Source organism: Hyaena hyaena, unplaced genomic scaffold (assembly GCF_003009895.1).
Source record: "Hyaena hyaena isolate Hyena2069 unplaced genomic scaffold, ASM300989v1 scaffold_163, whole genome shotgun sequence".
Classification (NCBI taxonomy): domain Eukaryota; kingdom Metazoa; phylum Chordata; class Mammalia; order Carnivora; family Hyaenidae; genus Hyaena; species Hyaena hyaena.
Window position 1 is genome coordinate 1925448 of NW_024080794.1, and position 25204 is coordinate 1950651.

At 35.5% G+C, this 25204-nt stretch overlaps 1 protein-coding gene across 2 annotated transcripts in view; it reads left to right on the forward strand.

Moving 5' to 3' along the window:
* N4BP2L2 (NEDD4 binding protein 2 like 2) overlaps positions 1-25204 on the forward strand; it is a 67824-nt gene that overhangs the window by 13107 nt on the left and 29513 nt on the right. The window contains exons 4-6 of one of the 2 annotated variants that reach the window (XM_039239832.1): positions 3176-3264; positions 3658-3734; positions 7078-7224. In XM_039239832.1, coding sequence (XP_039095763.1) covers positions 3176-3264; positions 3658-3734; positions 7078-7224 — 313 coding nt within the window. Of the gene's footprint in view, positions 1-3175; positions 3265-3657; positions 3735-7077; positions 7225-25204 lie in introns of those variants that run through there. The other variant, XM_039239831.1, reaches the window with a different exon arrangement.

Genomic DNA, 25204 nt, shown 5'->3' on the forward strand with positions numbered 1-25204 from the left:
AATCTACTTAATACATGTTTTAGAAGCACATCAGTCAATTTTTTCTCATTCTAGAGTAGTAGTTCATAACATAGGCTGCACATATTTGAATCCTCTGGGGACCTTTTTTATTTTTAAAGTTTATTTATTTTGAGAGAGAGAGAGAGAGAGAGTATTGTGTGTGCACATGTGAGCTGGGGGAGGGTGGGCAGGCAGAGAGGGAGAGAGAGATTCCCAAGTAGGCTTTGCACTGTCAGTACAGAGCTCGATGTGGGGCTTGATCCCATGAACGAGCCAAAATCGCGTTGGAAGTTTAACCGACTGAGCCACCCAGGTGCTCCACCTGGGGATCTTTTAAAAAAACTTATGCCTGAATCTTAGCCCCAGAGATTCTGGAGTGGATTGGTCTGGAGTGGATCTAAGCACTAGTTTTTGTTTGTTTTTAAGTTATCCATATATTCTGATGTTGCAGTCAGGATTGAAAACTTTTGATCTAGAACTAGTAAGTAAATGTTTACATTATAAGTTAATTTCTTTTTAAAAAGATGAAGAATACATTGATGATTAAACATTGTTTCTATTTTTATTTTTTTTAAGTTTATTTATTTTGAGAGAACAAGCAGGGAAGGAGGGAGAGAAAGAGAGAGAGAGAGAAAGAAAATCCCAAGCAGACTCCATATTGTCCGCGTGGAGCCTGTTGTAGAACTCTATCCCACAAACCATGAGTTCATGACCTAAGCCAAAATCAAGAGTCAGACACTCAATCAGCTGAGCACGCAGGCTCCCCCCAATTGTTTTTACTATGAAAAAATTTAAACCCAGATTAGAGAGAGTACAATGAACCTCATACATCCATCACTCAGAATTATTATTAGTTATTCAGATTTTGCCTTAGTGGCTTTATCCTTTTTGTTTTAACCCCCTCCCCCTTTTTTTATTTCCTAAGGTTTTTAAAGCACATTCTAGGCATCATACTTTATGGACTTCAAATTAACTTTTTTCTTAATGGCGTCTTATTTAATTGCAATGCCAACATCATTTAAAAAAACCAGTTTGACATTATGTAATACCCTGTAATGAAATTTCTCCTCTTAAGTATTTCTTTATGGTTGTTCTCTTTGAATCAGGATACAAGCTAGGTCCTGGTAGTACATTTGGTTTTAGGTTTCATTTTAATTATGTTAAGCTGGATTCTCTTTTATCCCCTCTTTTTGTCTTCATAACATTAATTTGTTGTCAAGCTTGGTTATTTATCCTACAAAATGTCCCATATTTTGTAGTTGTCTGTTTGCTTCCTTGTGGTAACTATTTAACCTGTTCTTTCTCCTGTATTTCCTTAAGTAGAAGTTAGTGGACTGTGAAATCTGTGTAGGACAGTTCTTTCCCTTTGCAGTACTAGTCTAGAATATTACTTTGGCCTGAGCTAAAGGCTTAACCGAGGCACCCCTATTGAATACTTTTTTTTTTTTTAATGTTTATTTATTTTGAGAGAGAAAGAGAGCTGGGAGGGGCAGAGGGAGAGGGTGGGAGAATCCCAAGTAGGCTGTACACTAGCGCAGAGCCCAGTGTGGGGCTCAAACCCATGAACCATGAGATCATGTATGACCTGAGCCGAAATCAGGAGTCAGACCCTTAGCTGACTGAGCCACCCAGGCACCTTCTTATTGAATTCTTTTAAATGCCAGGTACCTTCTGGGAATATCTGTCTCTGCTTCATGTATGTATTGTTAGAAGACTCTAAATTCATGTTAGATTGTCTGTAAATTAAAAATCTCTCCAAGGTGTCATTACTTTGTTTCTTAAAATATGATGGTTATTTTGTTTAAGAAATGACTCTCATTATTTGGGTATTCAAACATTGTTTACTTAGGAACTCTTCTCCTAGAGTGTACTGAAATATGGTATTACATGATAACTTTCATTGAAAGAAGATAGTCTTCCCATTCTTGAAATCAGAGATTTAATTTGGTTATTGAGCTTCTCTCTAGAATATAACTCCTTGGAGGTGATAGCCTAACTATTAGACATTTAAGAGAATTAGTTTAGTAATTTTTTTTAAAGAAAGATTTGATCACTGTTTATGATTTGGGATAGAGCAGTGGGAGATAATAGCATTTTGGTGTGACATTTATGACCCAAATTCTGAATTCCTTTTGTTAGTTAGAGACATCTTCCAAATATATATTCCACCATAGTCATTACTACTTAACCTTTAGAATTCTGTTTGTCCTTAGACATCTGTATAAATGTTTCATCATGTAGAACTTAATGTTTTGAATTCTAAGCACCAACAAAACTTCCATAGCATTGCCTTTTGCCTTGGCTTTTAATTTTATTGTAGGTTCTTAATTATATTTCTTGTCTCTTAACACCTAGGAGTATGCACACTCTTATTGTTAACAGTGGCTCACTGTGGCTGTGATTCTTAACCTCATAGGGAAGAGATGGCTCAGGGATAGGAGAAGTAGTTTGGAAAAGTTCCATGTGATCTCAGCTCTTCATTTGAGAATTCTAGTCCTAAGAAATACTTACAAAGTCAGTTAATTGTGGTTATCTAGCTACCTAGTATGTAAAGTTTTGCTGGTAAGTAATGATATATCGATAGCTTTCTTTTTAAAAGAAAGAAAAAACACATTTCTTCTTTCAAAATCATTATTTGTAATTGTAGAACATTGGGAAATATAGATAAGCATAGATTGCTTATATTCCTATTACCCTCAGGTGATCACTATTGATATTTAGTAGCTCTTCCCAGATCTCTGTATTTTGACCAAAATAAGGTCATACTTCTATATTATATTATAATTTGCCATTTTGAGTTAACAGCTTTCATCTTTCCATGTTGATAAATATTCACCCGTTTTCATAGACTGTATTCAGTGTTTTCTTTAAATGAAAGTTAGCTCTAGACTGAAGGCTTCCTTAGCTGTAATTTCAACAAAATGTTTCCCCCCAAATGTTCTTTACAGTTAGTTTGTCAAAACCAGTATCTGGTCTAGAGAATACACATGGCCTGTGGTTATGTCTCTTAATTCCCTTTTAATAAATTTGGAGTCCTTTTTTTTCATGGCACTGACTCAAGAGATTGCATAATTTATTTTTAAGTGCAGAGATGTAGAAAATTTCTTACTATATATTTTAACCTAATAGTTCTCTGGTTTTTGTTTTTGTTTTTTAAATTTATTTTTCATTTCAGCAAAACAAGCTATCAATCAGGGGAGATCTCCAGTTATAATAGACAACACTAATACACAAGCTTGGGAAATGAAACCGTATGTGGAAATGGTAAATACAAAATATGAGAGAATTGTAATATTTTATTCCTGTCAGTTTTTTCATATTCTGAAATTTTGGTTGCTTTTATCTTTATTATATAAACATTTTCCCCTGTTTTCTAAAGAGGTGTGTCTGTTTACTTAGTTTATAAAAAACTGGAATTGGTACTTATTAAGATACATGTTCATCTTGTTAGTTTTGCCTGGACTTGAAGACAGTAATTTGAAATTGTCCAGTTAAGCTGTCTTAATATATTCATAAACCATATTATTTAAAAGTAAAATTTTTCTTGGTAGAGCAAAGTTAGAAGTATTGTCTAAATGAAACTCCTAATTATCTGCCTTCGTTTTTACTTTAAGAAGAATTCTCTGGGTTTTTGTTTTCTTCCTTTCCTTTGTGTAGGCCATAGGAAAAGGATACAGAGTAGAGTTTCATGAACCTGAAACTTGGTGGAAATTTGACCCTGAAGAATTAGAAAAGTAAGGCACTCAAATTGCTTTTGAATCTTTATCTTTGAAAAAAATTTTTGAATCTTTATCTTTTTTTCTTACACAATTTCTTTACTAGCTTTTGCTTATCATGTTTGCTGCTTGTGAACAGGGACTGCTCATTTTCTGTTAAGAGAAGCATGACTTCAGGGCTTCTTGGGGCACCTTGCCTTGTTAATTTTATTAAATTTTCCTTGTTAAGTGTGTTACTTTTTCTTAAGTGAATTCCTACCACTGTTTCATAGTTTATTGAATGCTAATGGTGATCCAGAATACTTTGAAGAAAAAGAACTTCTCTGGTTTTTAGTGAGGCCACTTATCTGTAATACCCTTCAAGCTTCTCTTCCCATTTTAGCTACCATCACCTTTTTACCTGGGGTTTTCTTTCTTTTTTTAATTTTTTTTAAATGTTTTATTTATTTATTTATTTATTTTTTAAATGTTTTATTTATTTCTAGGAGACAGAGAGAGAGACAGCATGAGCAGGGGAGGGTCAGAGAGAGAGGGAGTCACAGACTGAAACAGGCTCCAGGCTCTGAGCTCGCAGTCAGCACAGAGCCCGACGCGGGGCTCGAACCCACGAACCGCGAGATCATGACCTAAGCGAAAGTCGGACGCTTAACCGACGAAGCCACTCAGGCGCCCCAAAATGTTTTATTTATTTTTGAGAGAGACAGAGAGAGACAGTATGAGCAGGGGAGGGTCAGAGAGAGAGGGAGATACAGAATCTGAAATATGCTCCAGGATCTGAGCTAGCTGTCAGCACAGAGCCCGACATGGGGCTCGAACCCACCAGCCATGAGATCATGACCTGAGCCAAAGTCAGACGCTTAACTGACTGAGCCGCCCAGGTGCCCCTATCTGGGGTTTTCAACTTGCTGTCTCTTTTCATCTTTACTACTATAGCTTCATAATCCCAAAACTGAGATCCTTGTAATCAGTGTGTTTTAGATTCAGGTTTTGGTTATTTTTGTTTGTTTTTTCAAGAAAGGTGATATGGTGCATATATGAAATCATCATACCCTTAGCTGAGTCAGAAGCAGCATGTCATAATCACACATCTTAATTTTTCTGCGGCAAATCATGACTAGTCCTGTAATTAGGTAAGAAAGATTCTGCATAATCTAATGTTCGTTCTGAATAGATTGTGCTGTCAGATGAGTACAGGTTTGATTAGATTTTGCTGCCATATGAGTCAACAGAAGACCAAGTTTTCAGAGCGTTGTCAGTTTCAAATTTTGTGATGAGATTCTGGATTTTTATTACTTTCAACCCTGGCCTTCCATTTGTGTTTACCTTGATCTCTTTCCCCTCATGTCACTGGTTTTCCTATGACTCTTTTTCTTTATTTTTTATTTTCTCTCCCTGCTTTTGGTAACAACTTTGAAATATAATTCATATACCTTATAATTTACACATTAAAACCATATTCATGGTTTTCAGTGCAGTGGACTTTTGAACAGTTAAGGGGATAGAGGTGCTGACCCCTGGTATGGCTGAAAATCCACAGATAATGGAATTTTGATTCTGTTTTTGATAATGACCTTTGATTCCCCCTCCTCCCTCCAAAGCACTTACCTATAGCCTGCTGCCTTACTGGTCACATAAACAGCTGATTAGCACCTGTTTTGTATGTTAGATGTTTTAGAGAAAAGAAAAGTGTTATTAGGAAAGTCGTAAGAAGAGAAAGTACAGTTACAGTACTGCGCCGTATTTACTGAAGAAAAGTCACAGTTCAAACCTGTGTTGTTCAAGGGTCAACTGTATATTCACAGTTGTGCAGCCATCACTTCCTCTTTTTAAAAACCGGTTTTATTTCCCACCTCAGCTTGCCCTCCTCCACATATTCTGTGTATGATGTTCAACTAATCTCTTTTCCCTTTGCCTTTTATTCATTTGGTTACCCCTTTTCCCTTTCTGATTTGCATACTGTGATCATATGTGAATAAAACTGATAGACTTATTAATATTCAGTATTGTTTGCTTGCTTCTCTGTGTGTATTTCACCTCAAGTAGAAGAGACAGAAGTTTAAGTACTAAAGCTGTTGGGGTTATGCAGAATAAATGAATTGATGAAATACAGTTAGGCTTCATTAACATTTGAGGGACTATTGAAATTTATTAGAATTCTTAATATAACAGTATAACTGACTTTATAAAATAAAGTCAGTTTAACGGATATCTAGTGTAGTTTGACAGGTTTTTTTTTTGGTAAGTTGAATTATCAATTTTGATTATCTTGTAGATTTAGTTATAGCTTGCCATTTCAACCTCAGATCCTTTCCCCTCCCTTTTTTTTCTTCTACTCTTTTTTGCTTTCTCTTCTCATCTTGAACATAAATATCAATAGTTTTAAAACATAAACATTTCTTTTTTTGTCCCTTTTCTGGGAAAAATGAATTAGCATTAGTAAATCTAGAACTATAACATTAAATGCAAAATATGTTCTTATGTGTTTTGCCATATCCAAGTCATGTTACAGGAAACTACAAGGGTAAAGTAAATTGTAAAAAGTTTTTTGAGGGTCAAGAATAATTTTTAAACCACTTTTTGTTGTCATAATTAAACTCACAGAAAATTATGTAAAATATATATACACAGCTTAACAGATTTCCTGTAAGGCAGATATTCATTTATCCTTACCCACATTATAAGAATATTATTCACACCTCAAAGGTTCTTCTGATTCCTTTTCCTAGTAACAATTCTCTGGTAATTACTTCCTTTCCTTTAATGCATCTCACTATTTTTTTTAATGCATCTCTTTTTCTAAAACATCTTTTGCCTAACACCATGGTTTAATGGTTTTTTCACACTTGACCTAAATAAAATACAATGTATATTTATTGTGCTTAGTTTCTGTCACTCAACGTTTTGTTTTGTAAAATACGTCCAAGTTGTTATATCTCTAACAATAATTTGGTATTGATAATAAATTATAAAAATACAATAGGAAGTGTCCTAAAGTAACTAAAAAGTGAGAAATATTTTATATTGATTTTTGTAAGTTCTAGTAGTCCACTCAATTCCTCTATAATTCCCAAAACACTCTCTCATTCTCTTTGATTTTGTTATAAGAAGAGGGGGAGATTAACTCCATGGTTCAGTGAATTGGTAGTCTATGTAAAGAAGATATTTTCTTTTAACATTTTGCTGTGATTTATGGTATCTTTAAACATTTAAAAACTGTTAAAATTTTTGAGAGCCAGTATAAGTTTTTTTTTATCTAAAATGTGTGTGAATGAGGTGTATCTTTTTGTGTTTATTGGCAAAACATAATTTAGAGTCTGTACTTTGTTACTCTAAAGAATTAAATCCTTTTCTTTTTTGGTAGGAGGAATAAACATGGTGTATCTCGAAAGAAGATTGCTCAGATGTTGGATCGTTATGAATACGAAATGTCCATCTCTATTGTAATGAATTCAGTGGAGCCGGCACACAAAAGCATGCAAAGACCTCCTCCTTCACAGGGGAGACAGAGGTGGGGAGGATCTCTAGGCTCACCTAATAAAGTCTGTGTTACAAATAATCATTAAGTTGGCTATTTTCAGCTAACACGTATGTTACTTGCCCTTGAAAAAAATTAGTGAGCCTACCTTGAAGTTTAAATAGTTTCAAATTAAAAAAAGACTATGTTGCCCCACAAAGGATGTTCCCAGCAAGTTGTTTAAATCCTAAAGTGTAAATAAAAATTATATAAAATGGTTTTTTAAATGTTTTTATAGTTTTTTTGTTGTAATTCCCTTGGTTATTATGAAAATACCTGAGTAGTGTGGGTAGGACTTAGAATGGTTTTTCTACAACTGAATTTTAAACTAATTTTACCTATTTTTTAGATAACGTTTAACAGGTTTATAGCTCATACCTAAATCTAACTTTTCATAAAATGTAATTTTCCTTAACCACCTTTCCTACCTTTAAATACGTAAAAGATACTAACTTTTTATAGGCACCTCAGTTGATTCCCCTGTTAATTACACAGGTAAAATTACTGTTTCTGCAGATTCATCTGTGTGACAAAAATATTTATACGCTAATTAGAGCATATTGCTTAGTTAAATTCTCCATCAAAAGCTATACAACAGTAGTTACGGTCGACCTGGGTGGTTTTCTCCACAATATACATATTCATAATATATCATATACGTATTCATTCTTCTCAAACCATTCCCCTACCACTTCACACTCCTCAGTTCTGGAGTGGATAAATAGGGAAATCACTCTGTATTTAGAAAAAGCTCGTCAGGTTATTCTGATATTAAATCACTTTTCTCTATTTAATTTAGCACTGTATAATTCTAATATTAAAATTTTTTGGACAGGTCCTTAGCATTAATTGTAAGAAGATTTGTCCTGTAGGGTATTTTATTTCTTTTGGTTTTAATTTTCCTATAGACCACTGTATGTTTCACTGGAGAGTTTTCTATGTTAGGTTGTGTTGTGTCACTTTAAAAACTGAGAAGGAATTCATTTCAGAGATTTTGTAATTCTTCCTAGTCTTTGATTTGCTCTTTTTTGGGAAAAAAAACCCCAGCTAATTACATGCTTTTTAAAAAATAATGTTTTGATCCTTCAGATGTTTTACATGATAATATTTCATGGCCCATTAACTGACTCCTAAATCAGTCCATGTTGAACCTAATAATCTGCCTTTATATGTTGCTTAAAACCATTTGCTGTTCATTTCCACTTTAGTTTAAATGTTATCATACATCTATATATTACTTTTTAAGGAATACTAAGTGCAGGGCTCAAAACTAAATATAGCACTCTCAACAAGGTCTGTTTTACATTGCCTTTAGTGAGATAATATAATTTCTATTTGTTTGTACTATTCAATGCTGTTTACATTTGAATATTACCTTGCTCTATTTTGTTTAACATGTGTGTTTGTATGTGTTTGTTCATCTTAACTAAATGTGATACAGTAGGGATATGCTAACCCATGTTTTGTGTGTAAATGTATATATATACATATACACATTTTCTTCATCCACTATTTTCATGTATTTTTTTATTTAAGAGTAACACTTGGTAAATTTGGGCTTGCGTTTCCCATTGTTATGTAAGTTGGCACTATTTGAAAATAGTACAGAAGAATTTAATTTGGGGACAGATGAAACATCTGTTTGATATATATACTATGTGTTCCTTTCCTTCGTCTTTATAAAACTGTTGGGAGGAATAGTACAATGAATCTATAGATTTTGATTAATAGATGCATAATATCTATTAAGCATATTTCAAGGAAGTAGAAAATTGCCCTTAAAGATACACATTATAAGGAAATATGTTCATGTTAGTTAAATCTGAAATAAATTTTCAGATTTTAAAATGGATCAATTTTATCTTTTAGTACTTCTGAGCACTGTAACAATCATGTAGAGGTCATTAATCATTGCTGATTTTTTAAATTATAAATCCATATTGAGGCAAGGGAATTAAATTCTGAAAGACTTTGAAGGATTTTTTTTTAAGACAAAACTAATTTAATAGTTGCACAAAGCATATTATTAAATCCCGTTCCCAAATTAGCATTTTTGGCTAATTTTTTTATTTTTTGAACAATAGTAGAATGAGGCATGAATATGCTATAAGATACCATAATCACTAGTATAAGTCATTGCTTGATGTTAAAAATCTATAAAAATATGAAATTTACTAATTATTTTCATCAAAATTTTTTTTCTATTCAGATGTTCTTTTTTTTTTTTTTTTATTCAGTTATATTCTTAATGGAATAGCCCCCAGTTGCTATGCCCAAATCTGAGTCGTAGGTCTCTTTTCCAAAGAATAAATGAGGCATTAATCCTCATATTTAAATAAGATAAAATACATTTAGTTAAGCAGAATGCAGCTTAACTTGTTTTTTCATAGGCTTGGTGTAAAAATACTTTTCTTTTTTAATAAGCAGATTTATAATTTCTATATGTCATGATCCTCTTAACAAAAATACTTATGTGATAATTATGTTGAACTTCTGGTACTACTTTTTAGGTAGGTAATCTTTATTTTCAGTGTTCACTTTTTCAAAAGAAAATGTTAACTTTTTAATATTTTATGTCTGTTTTAACGTAAGATTGTTTACAAAATATTTGGTTGTATTTTGTTAGTGGAGCGATAGGGTGGATTAAGTGTTTGAAGTTTGCTAGTTTCTTGTCTAATATGGATTGTGGAATTTTCTTGTTTTATGTATAGGTAAGTTTTGAAAGAATTCATGATTTCAAAGGACATGAGATATTTATTTTGACCATATTCAAGTCTTTGTTATTTGCAGAAATACCTGATTTTCTGAGTCAAGTTTTTTAAGTATTTATAAAGAAAATTGCTGGTGTTCTGTTCGGAAAATGTTGAAGAAATGTTGTTAATACGTTAGTGCCTTGGCCAGATAGTTTGGTTGTCTTTATTGAAGTTTTATATAGTATTCTAACATGAATACAATTACTGAGAATTCGTTATTCGTTATTAGAGCTGAAGATTTGTGTGTGTGTGTTTTTGTTTTAACATTTGCAACCCATATATCTGAATCATGAAAAAGTATTGTTTACTTTTGTTACAATGACCAGTCAGAATAAGTATTTGGTGGTAGCAGGAAAACGCAGGTTGAGTTAGTGTTTTTTGAAGTTCAATTTTATAGGTTACAATATATAAATAAAAATTTTTTTCACTAAAATTGTTAGCTGTAATTCTTGTGAATTTACAGAGAAAGGTAGGATTATATTAAGGGATTAATGAATGTTTTCTTTGGTGATGGCTTTCTCTTTATTAATTAAAATTGGCATACCAATTTTTTAATTTTTAAAATTAAGGTTACTATTAAAATAATTGGTCCCCCTATATGTATATCAGGTTTTTCCTTAAAATATCCTTAGGATGATAAAAATTACTATTATGTTTGTTGAAATAGTTCTTCAAGGAGGAGTAATTATTTTCTCCTGTGTCTTGTTGATTCCTTTTTTTACATTGCAAAACAACATTTAAGTTAATTCAGTTCAAACTGCTAAGTATGCTAAGTCTTTTTTTTTTTTTAATTTTTTTTTTTTAATGTTTTATTTATTTCTAGGAGAGAGAGAGACAGCGTGAGCAGGGGAGGGTCAGAGAGAGAGAGGGAGTGACAGACTGAAACAGGCTCCAGGCTCTGAGCTGGCAGTCAGCACAGAGCCCGACGCGGGGCTCGAACCCACAAACCACGAGATCATGACCTAAGCGAAAGTCGGACGCTTAACCGACTAAGCCACCCAGGAGCCCCAAAGTATGCTAAGTCTTAAAAAATTTCATTTTTTGCATGGTTTATAAATTGCAGAACAAGCCTTAGGAAGTTTGTAATTAGGAGTTTTGCAAAAACTTGTAATAAAATGGCTATCTAACCTCAGTATCTTTATTTGGGCTACAGTAAAGGGCATAATTTTTGCAATAGAATATACATTTGTAAGATTAATTTTTAATATATCTCCTGTGGAAATTCTTAATACGTTGTCACTGTCGAATTATGCACACAGAAACAAAGGGAAAGAGTAGCACAAATAACTTAGAAAAGAGAACCTCAAGCTAAGATTGTGTCTGTTTGAAAGTTTTGACTTCTTGATACATTTAATAGTAGTTTATTTTAGTCATTTAGATTAGAAATAAATTTTTTCTCCTTTTTCCCAACAAATTTTGTTTTCTGAATGATAACCCTATCATGTTCCAGGTGTGATTATTGCAGTAATCACATATTATATTTCCCAGTGTAGAACCCATTAACGTCAATAAGCTGTCTTAAGTATGAATAAAATAGATTATATTATTTATATGGGCACAGGTATAGTTTGACTCCTAGTCTTAGAACTAGGCCCAGTCACATTAGCAAGCATTGTACCTGCTTTGGTGAGTAACTGAAGACTTTATCTGGGCCTGTTGTCCAGTTGTAAATATTTCAGTGTTGTTGTTTTTTTTTTATTGAACTTTTTATAAATTAGTGGGAAGATTGAGAGATTTTTAATGTGACCCAGGGGCTTTTTGCCTCTCAACTTTATTAGTAACTAAAGGAAAAAAAGTAAAACTAATCTTCATTTATGGTTAAAATTGTGTACAAGCTCAGTAGAGTCCATTGAAATACAAAGTTTTACCCCCTGGGGTTGTTCATCTACAACTATTAATTACAGTTGTACAGCTTTATACTGTCTCTTCAATTGTAATTCTGAACTCTTCAGTTTCTTAATATAACAAAATGAAATTGGATTTTGGGATGGGATTGTGGGTTATTCCTCTGCCTTTATTCTTTTTTCTTTTTTCTGTCTTTCTTAATAGTATTAGAAATCATGTTTCTTGTTTCTTTGGTAGTCTTTTCCCACACATTTTCTGTCCATTTTCTGCTCAGCTATCCTTGGGTAACTTCATAACATTTTTAATGAAGATGATGGGATGGTAAGTGGCTGACAAAAATGGAGGTAACTTTTTCCCTCCTATGTTTTACTGAACTCATTGTTCCTTATGAAACGTACTTAACCATGTTATATTTATAGACCAACAGCTTTGCAGTTGGTTTCCTGACCTTGCTGTTTAGTTAGAACTTAGATATGAAAATCCTTGGAAAGATGTGTAAGTCTAACAATGGTTACTCATGGTTAAGAATCCCATAAACATGGCATAGTATTTGGATGTTTGAATTCGAGAAAAATTAGTCTTTAATACTTAAACATCATGATGATAGACTTGTTGGTAAGTAGTAGCTGAGAATTCAGTATTGTAGGATTCACTATTACATCATGATTCTGCAGTCTACCCTTATTAAAGAACTGAGTGATTTTGAAGGAAAGTTGGTATGTATTTTGAGCTTAACCTCTACAAGTGGATGTTCACATTGGGCAGTGCTGCTACAATAAATAGTAGAAATTTAATAGTAACAAGCCTTAATATAATAATGTTCATTTAAGCAGCTGCTACTTATTTAATACCTGTCAATGCCAGGCTGTATTGTAAATGTGATTAACAGTCTTCCAAGTTTTCATAACAGTCCTACAAGAGTTTTATAAAGAGGAAACAAAAACTTACAGAGGTTACACAACTCACCCAACGTAATTTCTCTAGGGACAGCTATAACCAGGATGGAAATCTAGGTCAGGCATATTCCTTACTATATTCCATTTTATCTTTTAAACATAACCTTCTTTTTAAAAATTAATATAAATTTAGGTTTCTTTTAAGGTAGGAAAGAAATTCCGGTGAAGAATTAAGTACATCTTTAATGGTACCTTTGAACTTGTAGGATTGAAGGTATGTTGATTTATCAGCAGAAGTAAGTGAAGAAACCTGTAAGTGGCCATTTATTTAGAGTGCTAATTTTAAAAGTCAAGATTTAGTATTTGATGTTTTCTATAAGATATACATATAATAACTATGTTTCAGCAACATCTTTGCATTTGAATTTTTACATATGCTGTTGTGCTTTAATGTTTAAAATTTAATTTCTGATATCAATTAGCCTTTGCAGTGTGTAGTATTCAATAAATGGATTGTTAAATTATGTATCTGTTTTGCTGATTAATTTTGAGGCAATATTTACCTGAATAGGTCAACACTATGTGTAAGTGGTCTTAATTTATTTTTCTTTAAATATTTGCTTATTACTTAAGTGTGCTATAGTAGTAGATGTTATGGAAATTATATCAGTGTTTTGAATTTCTCAAAAATTAGGCCTTTCTTTCTTTTGAAGTAGCATCTTCTGTGTTGTGTAATTTTCCAAAATTAAAGAACAATAAAAGAGGCAATTACTTAAGTTTACTATATAACTTAGTATATTGAATCAATAGATTCTACAAGAAAAACCTTTAAGTATAGAATGAAGACTTCTAACTATTGAGTATTTGTCTTATTTTGTTTTAGTTAACTTAAAAATAGAACTGATTCTTGTTTGGTTTTTCTTAATCCTTAGAGTCGATTGTGATTTACTTATTTTTTATTTTTTCTAAATATGAAATCAGAGGTAGAACTTTTGTTAGAATAAGAAAGACTTTATGAAAAAAGAAAGAGCATTAGTTTCATTAATAGATTAAAATAGTTTTCAGTTCAGGATCTAGAAAGCAGAATATTGTGGAATTGAGGTTATCGGAATATAGTACAATGTAACACTAGCAAAGATGTAGTTAAAATATTTCAATTCAAATGTAAATAAATTGAAGTATGTACAGGAAATGTGATAGGAGGCTGGGACTAGTCATTTTGACTTAATTAAAAATTAATGAGAAAAAACTTTTTTTTTTTTTTTAAATTATAAGGAATGATAGGAAAGAAATTGTTAAGGGTAGACATAGGATAATAGTCAAAAGTGGTATTTCTTCCTCCTTATCTTCCCTTTGCTTTTTAAAAACCAGTAGAGCCCAAGCTATGAAGAAAGATGATCCTGTACCCTAAGTGCCATGAAACAGGGTCATCCTTGTCATCTTTGGTCACTACTGAGTTTTTGGATCTTTGTCCTTTAAAAAGAGTCAATAAAGTATTTGTTGAGTATTCTTCCTAAAACAACCTTTTGATATTAAGGATACATTGATCTAAGTAGAGTATTTATAGGGTAGTTTGTAATTTAGGAAACATGGAGGTAATTAGTTGATGAGTTAGTTGGGTTTGATGCTTGCTAGGGGCAGAGTGTGCAGACCAGCAGAGAGGAGTGCTCATCCACTTAACTTGTTGTGTTTAGCACCATCAGAGCCTTATGTTTCAGATTTTGTACCAGCAGTCTTTAGGTTTGTGATTTGTGATCAAGAAATTAAATCCTAGAATACAGAAAAATAAGGCAACCTTGAGGCTTTTGACTATCAATTCTTTTAGGGTCATTTGGAGATTATTCTCTGGCGTTTTGCTTTAACACTTTGCAGAATTCCCAAACAATCTGAGAAAAATACTTCAAGTATTTATCCTAAAGTCATTTTTCGGAACCCTTCTTCTGAAGCACTGATCCTAAGTCTAATTTAAAAAAAAAAAAAAAATCAGGGCCACCTGAATTGGCTCAGTCAGTTAAGCCTCTGACTCTGGATTTTGGCTCAGGTCATGATCTCATAGTGTGAGTTTGAACCCCACGTCAGGCTCTGTGCTAACAGTGGGGAGCCTGCTTGGGATTCTCTCTCTCCCTCCCTCTCTGTCCCTCCCCTGAGTGTTCTTTCTCTCTCTCAAAATAAATAAACATTTTTTAAAAAACAAGTGCTTGACCTCATTTCAGTTTGAACACATTTATCTTTATTCAGCAAAAAGAGTAACTGATACTGATACACATCTTCATATAATTTTTTTATTTGAAAACTAATACTGAGTTATTATTTGCCTTCTTCAGGCTAAATAATCTTAATTTAACTTTTCTTTTTTGGAGTGCCTGAGTGGCTCAGTTGCTTAAGTGTCCAACTTCAGCTCAAGTCATGATCTCATGGTTCGTGGGTTCAAGCCCCACATCGGTCTTTCTGCTCTCAGCACAGAGCCTGCCTCATATCCTCTGTCATCCCTCCCTGTCCTTCCGCGCCCCCCCCCAATAAATAAACATAAAAAGCTTTTCGTTTTTTTAGTTGTCCTACTTTGAACACCATTCAGAATATCTACAGCATGATTTTAGTGGAAAGAACACATTATTGCAAGAGTCGGGCAGTTTGAGTTCTGTTTGCATTCTCTTTTCTGTTTCAGTGGAGAAGGTAACCCTCCAATCTAAGGTAAATAAGTACCCCTGTGTTCTGGATTGCATCTCTTACTACTTTCAGGAATCTATATATGTTGACAATTATTCCTTCTCTCTGTAACTTCAATCTTGCTTGCTTTCTTTAAGTCCACATCAGACATGATCAAGTCTTATCTCTTAATGCCCCTCTTTCTTGACACCATTCCTTTATAGCCAAACTCCTCTAAAGAACTGTGTACACCTATTGTCATGTTTCCTTCAAATCATTTTTTTTGTTTATTCTGAGAGAGAGAGAGACAGCATGTAAGCACAGCAGGGGCAGAGAGAGAATCCCAAAAACACTTCTGTGCTATCAGCATCAGAGCAGGACCAGAGGAGGTGCTCGATCTCATGAACTGAACCACTGAACCACCTAACCTTGACCAGAGCTGAAATCAAGAGTCAGTCGCTTTACCCACTGAGCCACTCAGGCACCTCCTCTCAACTGTTATTGATCTGATTCAGCTCACTCTGTTTTTTAGATTCTTCCTCTACCATTCTAAATAGATTTTAAGGTTTCCAGAATGTTCCTCTGTTTTTATGAGCCTTTTTCAGTCCTCATATGATGACTCAGCATTTGACTCTTGATTACTTTTTTCTTTAAAATATTTTTCCTTGGGGCGCCTGGGTGGCTTAGTCGCTTAAGCGTCCGACTTTCGCTTAGGTCATGATCTCACGGTTCGTGGGTTTGAGCCCCGCGTCGGGCTCTGTGCTGACTGCCAGCTNATAAAGCTGACTCTTTCACTACACAACCCTAAAATGTACCTACAACAGAATACTTAGTTTAAAAGCTCCACTTTTACTTTCTTTGCGTATTTAGTTTCTGTCAGTACCTGCCATTGTTGTAAAAGAATATTTTCTCGGGGCGCCTGGGTGGCTTAGTCGGTTAAGCGTCCGACTTTCGCTTAGGTCATGATATCGCGGTTCGTGGATTCGAGCCCCGCGTCGGGCTCTGTGCTGACTGCCAGCTCGGAGCCTGGAGCCTGTTTCAGTCTGTGACTCCCTCTCTCTCTGACCCTCCCCTGCTCACACTGTCTCTCTCTCTCTCCTAGAAATAAATAAAACATTAAAATATATATATATATATATTTTTCCTTGATGAGGCTTTTGTTCCTATCTCTGTGTGTACTTCTTGGTCTCATTTGCTGCCTTTCTTGGTTTTTATTTTTCCAAATTCTTTAAGTTTTAGTTCTAGACCACCTTCTGTTCTTATTCTTTGCTTACCCCAGGAGATTTCATCATTTCTTTGTCGGACATAGTAGTCTCGCTTTTGTTGTTGCCCTGTAAGTTTGTCAACAGAGATTCAAAACAAAAATTAATATAAACTACATCACTGCTTGCTTAAACTCTACATTTTCCCTGACCCTGATTTACACAACTCTCCCCTTCCCTTATTACATTCTATCTATACTCGTCTTTTTGTCTGTTGTTCAGACATGCAAAGCTCGATTTTGCTTTAAGCACTAACTCTTTTCCTAGAATGCTATCCTACTCTTCTCTGCCTACCATTTTCTCAACATTCAGGTCTAAAGTCAAATGTCAACTTTGCAAAGAGGCCTTCCCCTGACTATTCCAGTCTAATGCAAATAGAGCTATCCGTATCATTCTTAATACGTTGTCCGTTTTATCTTCATCATGGTATTTACTAGTAGTTGAAGTTATCTTACTTAGTACTGATTTGTTGGGGGTCTTCTTGAACAAGAATGTGAGTCCCATGAGAACTTGTTTATTTTGTCCACAACTATATCCACAGAATCTAAACCAGTGCCTGAAAGGAGCTTATTAAATATTGGCTGAAGGATGGTTTGCCCAGTGCTTCTGTTATTAACAGTATTGATCTCCAAGTGTATTTTCTACAGACCTGTCCTTTGAGCTTTAACCTGTTTACTTAACTGCCTACCTGATATTTCTACTTATAAGCCTGAAAGATTGAGCAGTGATCTTTTCTCCCATCTCTGGATTTCTAGGATTTCCTTGCATAGTGAATGGATCTACCATCCAATTCTGCAAGCCAGAAACTTGGGAGTCTTCTTTAATGCCTCCTTTCCCTCTTCATATTCAATTCATCAATCAGGGTCTGTGGATTTTGCCACTTTAATATCTTTTGATTCTATCTTTCCATTTTTGACTGCCATCTTTCTAGTTTGAATTATCATCTAGTTTGTCTGTTATTGAGACTGGGGTCCCCACATCAATACTTGCTCTGTTCTGCACTGTCTTTTATAGTCTAACCAGACTGAAGTACAATGGACATATGGAAAATGGAGAAGTACTTAAATTATAAGCATACATTATAATTTAAGCATATATATATATATATATATGTATATATACTCACATTTTTACAACATGAACATATCCATGTAACCAGAACTCTGCTCAAGAAATAGAACATTGCCAGCACCCACCTTGCCAGAGTGATCTTTATAAAAAGAAATTATAATCACATGTAAAACTTTTCAGATGTTGTTAGTCTGAAGACCCTGGGTGATGTGACCCCTACCTTTTAGCCAATCTCATGTTTATTACTCTTCTTACTTTCTGTATTGCAGCCTTACTGACCACCTCTCAGTTCCTTGACTGTGCTGTTCAGTTTCCCTTCCTGGAAAGTTCTGTGTGCACACTCCCCTTCCATACTCATCCATCAGATTTGAGCTCTTCAAGGAAGCCATTTTGGACATAGCAGGCTTGGTGAGGTCCAAAATACATGTTATATGTTCTCATGTACTTTTTCTTTATTAATTTGTATGAGTATATCATTGTTTCCACTCATTATTTTTAAGTCTGAGATTTTGAGTCAGACATCGTATCTGGTTTGCTTACCATTACATGGTCATCAGCTAGCACAGTGGCTAGGAAAGAGCGATATTCAGTATTCATACAGTGAGTGAATATGAGTAGTCTTCACCCCATTGTGGGATGAATTGTGTCCCCTCAAAGTTAATGTGTTGAAGTCCTTACCCCCAGTACTAGAATGTGACTCTTTGGATACAGGGCCTTTAAAGGTAATTAAGATAAAATGAGATCCTGTGGTTGGGCCCAAATCAAATATGACTGGTGTAGTTACAAGAAGAAATTAGGATAAACACACACAAAGGGAAGACCTTGTGAAGACTCAGCCAACCTTAAAAGCCAACAAGAGAGACCTTTGAGGAAAACAATCCTGCTGACACCTTGATCTTGAAATTCTAACCTCCAGAATTGTGAAAAAATTAATTTTTGCTATTTTAAGCCACCCGAATGTGGTACTTTGTAGAACTGGCAAACTAACAACAGACATTCATACTGAAAAATGGTATAATGCTTTAACAAATACCTAGAAATACTGAAGTGGCTTTGGAACTAGGTGTGGAAGAGTTTTAAAGAATTTCGAGGTGCGTTTTAGAAAAAGGCAAGGTTGTCTTGGGAGATGGTGGATAGAAATATGGACGTTCAAGGTGATTTTGGTAAGGGCTATGAAAAGAAAGAGCTATTGAGATGGCTTCTTTTGTCTTAGATCTACTTATACGCTCATGAACAGAATGTTGGTAGAAATGTGAAAGATGTTTTGGTGAAGCCTCAGATGGAAATGTTATTGGAGAATGGACAAAAGGCAATCTTGTTAGAATGTGGCAAAGAATTGGCTAAATTGTATTCCAGTGTTTTGTAGAAAATAGAACTTGTATAAAGAACTTGAATATTTAGCTGAGAGTTCTAAGCAAAGTGTTAAGAGCCACAGCCTGGTTTCTCCTTGCTTATAGTAAAATGTGAGAGAGAGAAATTGAGGAAAGAAATGTTAAGCAGAAAGGAACCAAACTTGAAGATGCTTAGTATGAAACCTTAGAAAGTATATGTTCTGGAGACAACATCAAGGTTGTTGCTAAACAACCATTTGCTAAAAAGATTATAGGCATGTGACTTATGGATGCATTAAGTTGTCTGAGCAGAACTATAGATGGAGTTATGCTAGCGGAGACCCTAACAGCTTGGACCAAAAGGGATGAAACAGAATGAAATGAAGGGAGGTGCTCAGACTTCTGGGTTTCCATGAGACCGTCAGTAGAACCAGCTGGCTGTGATCCTTTGTTGTCCTTCTGGCTGTGATCATGTGTTGTCCTTCAAGAACACAGAAGAATGTTCCTCAAGGTGGTTCAGAGGCTGACAGGACTGCCACTGCTACTGTGGGATCAGAGCCCCAAGCCCGAGGACATAGGGCCACCACACTGGTGGGCCTGGAAGGCAGGTCCTCCACCCCAGAGGCCCAGGGGACAATGCATGGAGCCAAGGAAGGGTTATCCTTTAGCCTTAAAATCTCATGGAATTTGCCTTGGTTTTGAACTTGTTTGGGATCCATTACCCCCTCTCTTTCTGATTTTTCCCTTTGGCAATGAGAATGTCTATCCTATGCCTGTCCCACAGTTCTATTTCAAAAGCAGATAACTTACCAAGATTCACAGTTTACAATTGGAGAGGAATTTTACCTCAGAATGAGTCCTAACTCGGGTCTACCCATACCTGATGTAAATGATTTTTAGATGACATACTGGACTTCGAGTTGATGCTGGAATAAGTTTAGACTTTGGGAGCTGTTGGGATGATGTGAATGTATTTTGTGTATGAGAAGGACATGAATTATGGGAGAAGGTACAGTGTTATTGGCTGCATTATGTTCTCTCAAAATTATATGCTGAACTCCTAATACCCAGTACCTCAGAATGTATTTGGAGATAGGGCCTTTAAAGACGTATTTAAGATAAAATAGGGTCATATAGATGAGTTCTAATTTAATATGACTGGTGTCCTTATAAAAAGAGGCTATTAGGACACAGACACACACAAAGGAAGACTGTATGAAGACACTGGAGGAAGACAGCCATCTGCCAGCCAAGGAGAGAGGCCTTAGAAGAAAACAACCCTGCTGACACTTCATTCTCAGACTCAAAACCTCCAGAATTCTGAGAAAATAAATTTCTGTTGATTAAGCCACACAGTCTATGGTACTTTTCCCAGCCTTACCAAACTAATATCTATTACACTAGCTAGTTGACAGGCATTTGTGAGGCATTTCCTTCTGTCTTTTGCAGTCCTTCGTGTGTAAAGTAAGGATATTTGACTGGATCAATGGTTCTTAATTTTTAATTCAAAGCCTTCTTTAGCATGTGTTTCATTAAGAAGTATACGGTGGGTTGCATGACACTGGAGGTGTTTACCGTATAATTGAGTTCTGTGTTTTAGACTGTTCCTTCCAGGCACCTTAGGGACTGTTGTGAAGGACGGAAACCTCCATTGTAGTAGAGCACAGAATTCCAAATTGCATAATTAGAAGATAAGTTGCAGTTCTGACTGCAGCTTGGGTAAGCCACCTAACTTTCTGAAACTTTCCCTTGTAGTTAAATAAGGGCAATACCTTTCCAATCTATAACATAAAGTTATTGGATGGATTAAATGAGATGACTATGTTAGAATTATAACAAATAGCTCTTGTGTTAGCCTTGAGATTCCAGGATTTTGTTTTGCCTTTTGATAATTTCACCTCTTTTGATGTAGGAATAGGCAGAGAAGGAAACATTGATTTAAAAAAAAAATGTTTTTTAGTGTTTTATTTATTTCTAGGAGAGAGAGAGACGGCGTGAGCAGGGGAGGGTTAGAGAGAGAGGGAGTCACAGAATCTGAAACAGGCTCCAGGCTCCGAGCTGGCAGTCAGCACAGAGCCCGACGCGGGGCTCAAACCCACGAACCGCGAGATCATGACCTAAGCGAAAGTTGGACGCTTAACCGACTAAGCCACCCAGGCGCCCCACAAATTGATTTTTTAAAATGTATTTTATTTATTTTGAGTGTGTGTGTGTGTGTGTGAGAAAGCCAGGGAGGAGCAAAGAGGTAAAGAGAATCCCAAGCAGGCACCACATTCATGTCTGAAGTGGGGCTTGGTCTCCTGACCACAAGATTATGACCTAAACTGATATCAAGAGTTGGAGGCTTAACCACTGAGCCACCCAGGCACCCCCAAACCAATGGATTTTTATACTAGCTAGAAGTGCTGGGAGATAACCAAGAAGGAAAAGGTTGGTGTTTTGGTTATTAAATTTGCCAAAGATACTCATATTCCTCTTTAGCAAAGGCATTTATTTGAGTTAAGCTGTAGAATAGCTCAAAACAATTTATGTAGCTGCATGTGCCTTTTTATCATACATTTCAGCACTGTAGGTTCACTTGTATGGACAGGCATTTGTGAGGCCTGTGATATGATTGAATCAATTTAATATTGTTTCAAACATTAACATCAATGTTTACTGACAAATTTGGTATGATTTGTTTTGTAGAGCAGTACCACACAAACACATTTCTTTAAAAGAAGAAAGAAGGATTTTTTGTTTGTTTGTTTGAATGTCAAGCATAATGAAAGTAGTGAGGCTCTGCCCCCATCTCACCTTGGTCTTCATGGTGACAATTTTCCCCTTGTTTTTCATACATTACATTCTGTATAACGTTCATGTAACGATGTAATATAAAAGTTACCTATAATTTCGTCAAACAGTTAATTGTACTTCACGCTTCTGTAAAATGAGTTATTCAAGATGGGAACATCAGTTTGAGTGTATGTCAGCTTTCTATTTTTGTAATACAGTTAGAGCTGTCAGATTCATGACACAAAGGAGAAGGTTTATGTTGGAAGGTTAGAAGCAGTTTGTAATACTTTAAGATGTAATTACTTGTACCTTGGGGTGCTTGGGTGGCTCATTCCATTAAGCATATGACTCTTGATCTTGGCTCAAGTCATGATCTCATGATTTATGAGATCAAGCCCTATATCAGCGCAAAACCTGCTTGGGATTCTCTCTCCCTCTCATTCTGCCCATCCCCTGCTCACACTCACTCTAAATAAATAAACTTAAGGAAAAACCACAATTACTAGAACCTCAGTTTATTTTTTTACATGACATAGCATTCTAACTTTTTAATAACATACCTCTTGACTCAGATTATTTTGTACTCTTACAGTGAAGTAGAAGAAATTACTATGTTTAGAAACAATTTGCTTATAGAAAAATGAGATTTTCTGTAAGTAGAATACATAGCATTCTACAAAGAAAGGAAATCAGAAGGAAAAGCAGTTTTTAATTAGTCTTGAGACTTTCCAAGCAAGATGTCAATAAATTGCTGTGGTATGGAAACAATGTGGAATGTTCAAGACGTGTGTTTTGTTATTTGAACTCTCCCTTTATAGGTTAGATTTGGCTGAGGGCACAGAGCCTCTAGGAGGTCTCCAGAACAGAAGTTCAGGAACACTAAGATTATGCTGAGGAAACATAGTTCAGTTGACAGATATGAAGCAAAGGTATGGTAAACTGGAAAACAAAGAGAGTCTGGAGCCAGAAACTGAAATGGAACGGAGTACAGTGAGCTGCACACAAAGATGTCATGAGTGGTGAAATATGGGAGGCTTTGCTTTACTGGTTGTTAGCTGTATCATTTCCTGGTGGGGAATGGACTGATTTTAAGTTACAGAATTGGACTAGGAGAACAAGGCTTCTTCCTTGAATTGTCTTGCCTACTGCATATCAGAATGCTTTGTTTTTCCTAAGTACATCAGCTGTATCATGACTCTTGGTACAATCTAAGCAAATATGTAGTAGACATACTCAATGCAGTAGGGAAATAGGTGGAAACAGCTTACTGGGGATGGAATGGTGTTTTCTTATTGGAGGAATGTGTTGGGAAATAAGAATCAGTAGTGAGAAGAGGCAGTAAGATGTTTTCTGCATGAATGTGTAGCAGTGGAGTTACTTCTTTACTGTTCAGTTAATGAGTTGGTAGTGAGTGAAATGTGGAAGACTAGGTTCAGGGGAGTCTTCCTGGAGGAGGTGATGGCTAAGCCTCGTCTAAAAGTGGGGTTTTAGCAAGGGAAAGAGTATAGGAAAAGGGCTTGTAGGCAAAGCAACTGAGTGATTAAAGAATCAGTAGCAAAAAACAGTAATGTATTTATTTGTGTGTGTATTTATTCAACAGTATTTCATGAGTGCCTACTATGTATCAGTCATTGTTCTATGTGATAGAGATATAGCAGTGAACAAAATAGACAAATCTTCCCTCCTGGAGTCAGTGTAGGGAGGCAGATTCTACACCAATAAATAAGTACCTAATAGGTCAAATGATAAGTGCTATGGGAAAAATTGAAGCAGCATAAATGGAACAGGGAGGTGGGGTGTAGGGGAATGGGTACCACTTTCCCTGGAGTCCTCAGTAAAGACCTAACTGAAGAGGTAACATTTGAGCAAAGACTTGAAGAGTGAATTAGCAAAGACAGCAGTGAGGGAAGAGCAATTTAGACCGTGGATCCTGCAAGTGAGGGTCTGGATGAGGTGAGACTGTGCTTCGTGTGGTTAAGGACTCCAGGAGATCCATTTGCATGGAGCCAAGTGATTCCAGGGCAAAGTAGAGAGTCCAAGAGGAAGAAGCAACCAGATAACATGAGCCTTGTAAATTATTGAGGGAACATAGGCCTCTACTCTGAAACTGAGAGTTCTGAGTTATACTCAGAATTTTGAGTTAGACAGGTCATTTCTGGCTACTGTCTTGAGAATCCGTTTTAGGCAAGAGTGGAAGCAGGGCTCTTGGCATAATCTAGATGAGAGATGATTCTGACTTCAACCAGGGGGTAAAGATGGTGCTGAGGATTGTTGAAGCTGAGTTGGCAGGATTTGCTGAGTAGATCAAATAATGGGTATAAGAGAGAAAAAGTTGCGGTTTTCTGGGAAATAATATATTGGAAGAAGAGCACATTTGGAAAGGAAAACAGATATTCAGTTCCAGACATGTTAAGTTTGAGTTGTTGTCTCTGGAATGCATCTGAATGGAGATGTAAAATATGTACTGTACTCAGGAGAGAGGTCTGGGTTAGAATTTGGGTATGGGTGGGAGAGCAGGTTTTTTCATTGTTGTTGGAACATAAAATTTGGTGTATAGTGTAGTGGGAGATAACTCCAGGCATCAGTTCTTCTCAGTCTTTTCCTCATGACACAGAAAACAAAATTTGTAGATTTACTGGAGTAAGTCCTAGGGCTTGGGAACTCCACCTGGCACAGGCTCCATTCAGTGGTCTTATCTTTCACCCACTTGAGGCATTGCCAAGCACACAGATAGGGAAGTTCTGCCCTAAAGAATCAGATCAAGGGGTCAAATCAAGGAGAACCTGACACAGTGTTAGTGAACTAAGACTTTGTCTTGAAGATAATGGTTATCAACAGAGAAATTTCAAAAGTGTGACATCACTCATTAAAGTGAATTTCTAGAAAAGAAATTCTTATATTCTAGAAAAGAATATAAGTAAAATATTTTATTAAATTCAACAGATATAAAAATCCAGATTGCTATAAAAGTTTTTAAAACTTACTCTCAGTTTCTATACTTGTCTTTTGTGGGCTAGTAGCAAACTGCTCATGGACTGGTATCAGTGTGGATAATACTTTTGAGCAGCAATGTTTGGAATGGAGTATACTTGACAGGCTACTAATAGAAAGAAGGAAGCATCTGTAGACATCTTGCTAGTTAGTTGGAAAGCCACCAAACCTTTTGTTGTGTTTGTTGAATAGGTGGAGAGGTTTGAGGAAGCCTCCCAAGGCAGTAGTTTGACAGAGGCCTAAAACTTGGGGTGGAGCTTACTCTATTGATAAGTACAAGCTGCTATTCTGATAGCATGGTCTCTTCTTGCCTGGCTTTGTGCTGTTGAGGACCCCTCCAGGGTCGTCCTGAACTTGATCAAGCATAGTTTATGTTTAACCATCTCTTGGTTGGTAAAATTTGA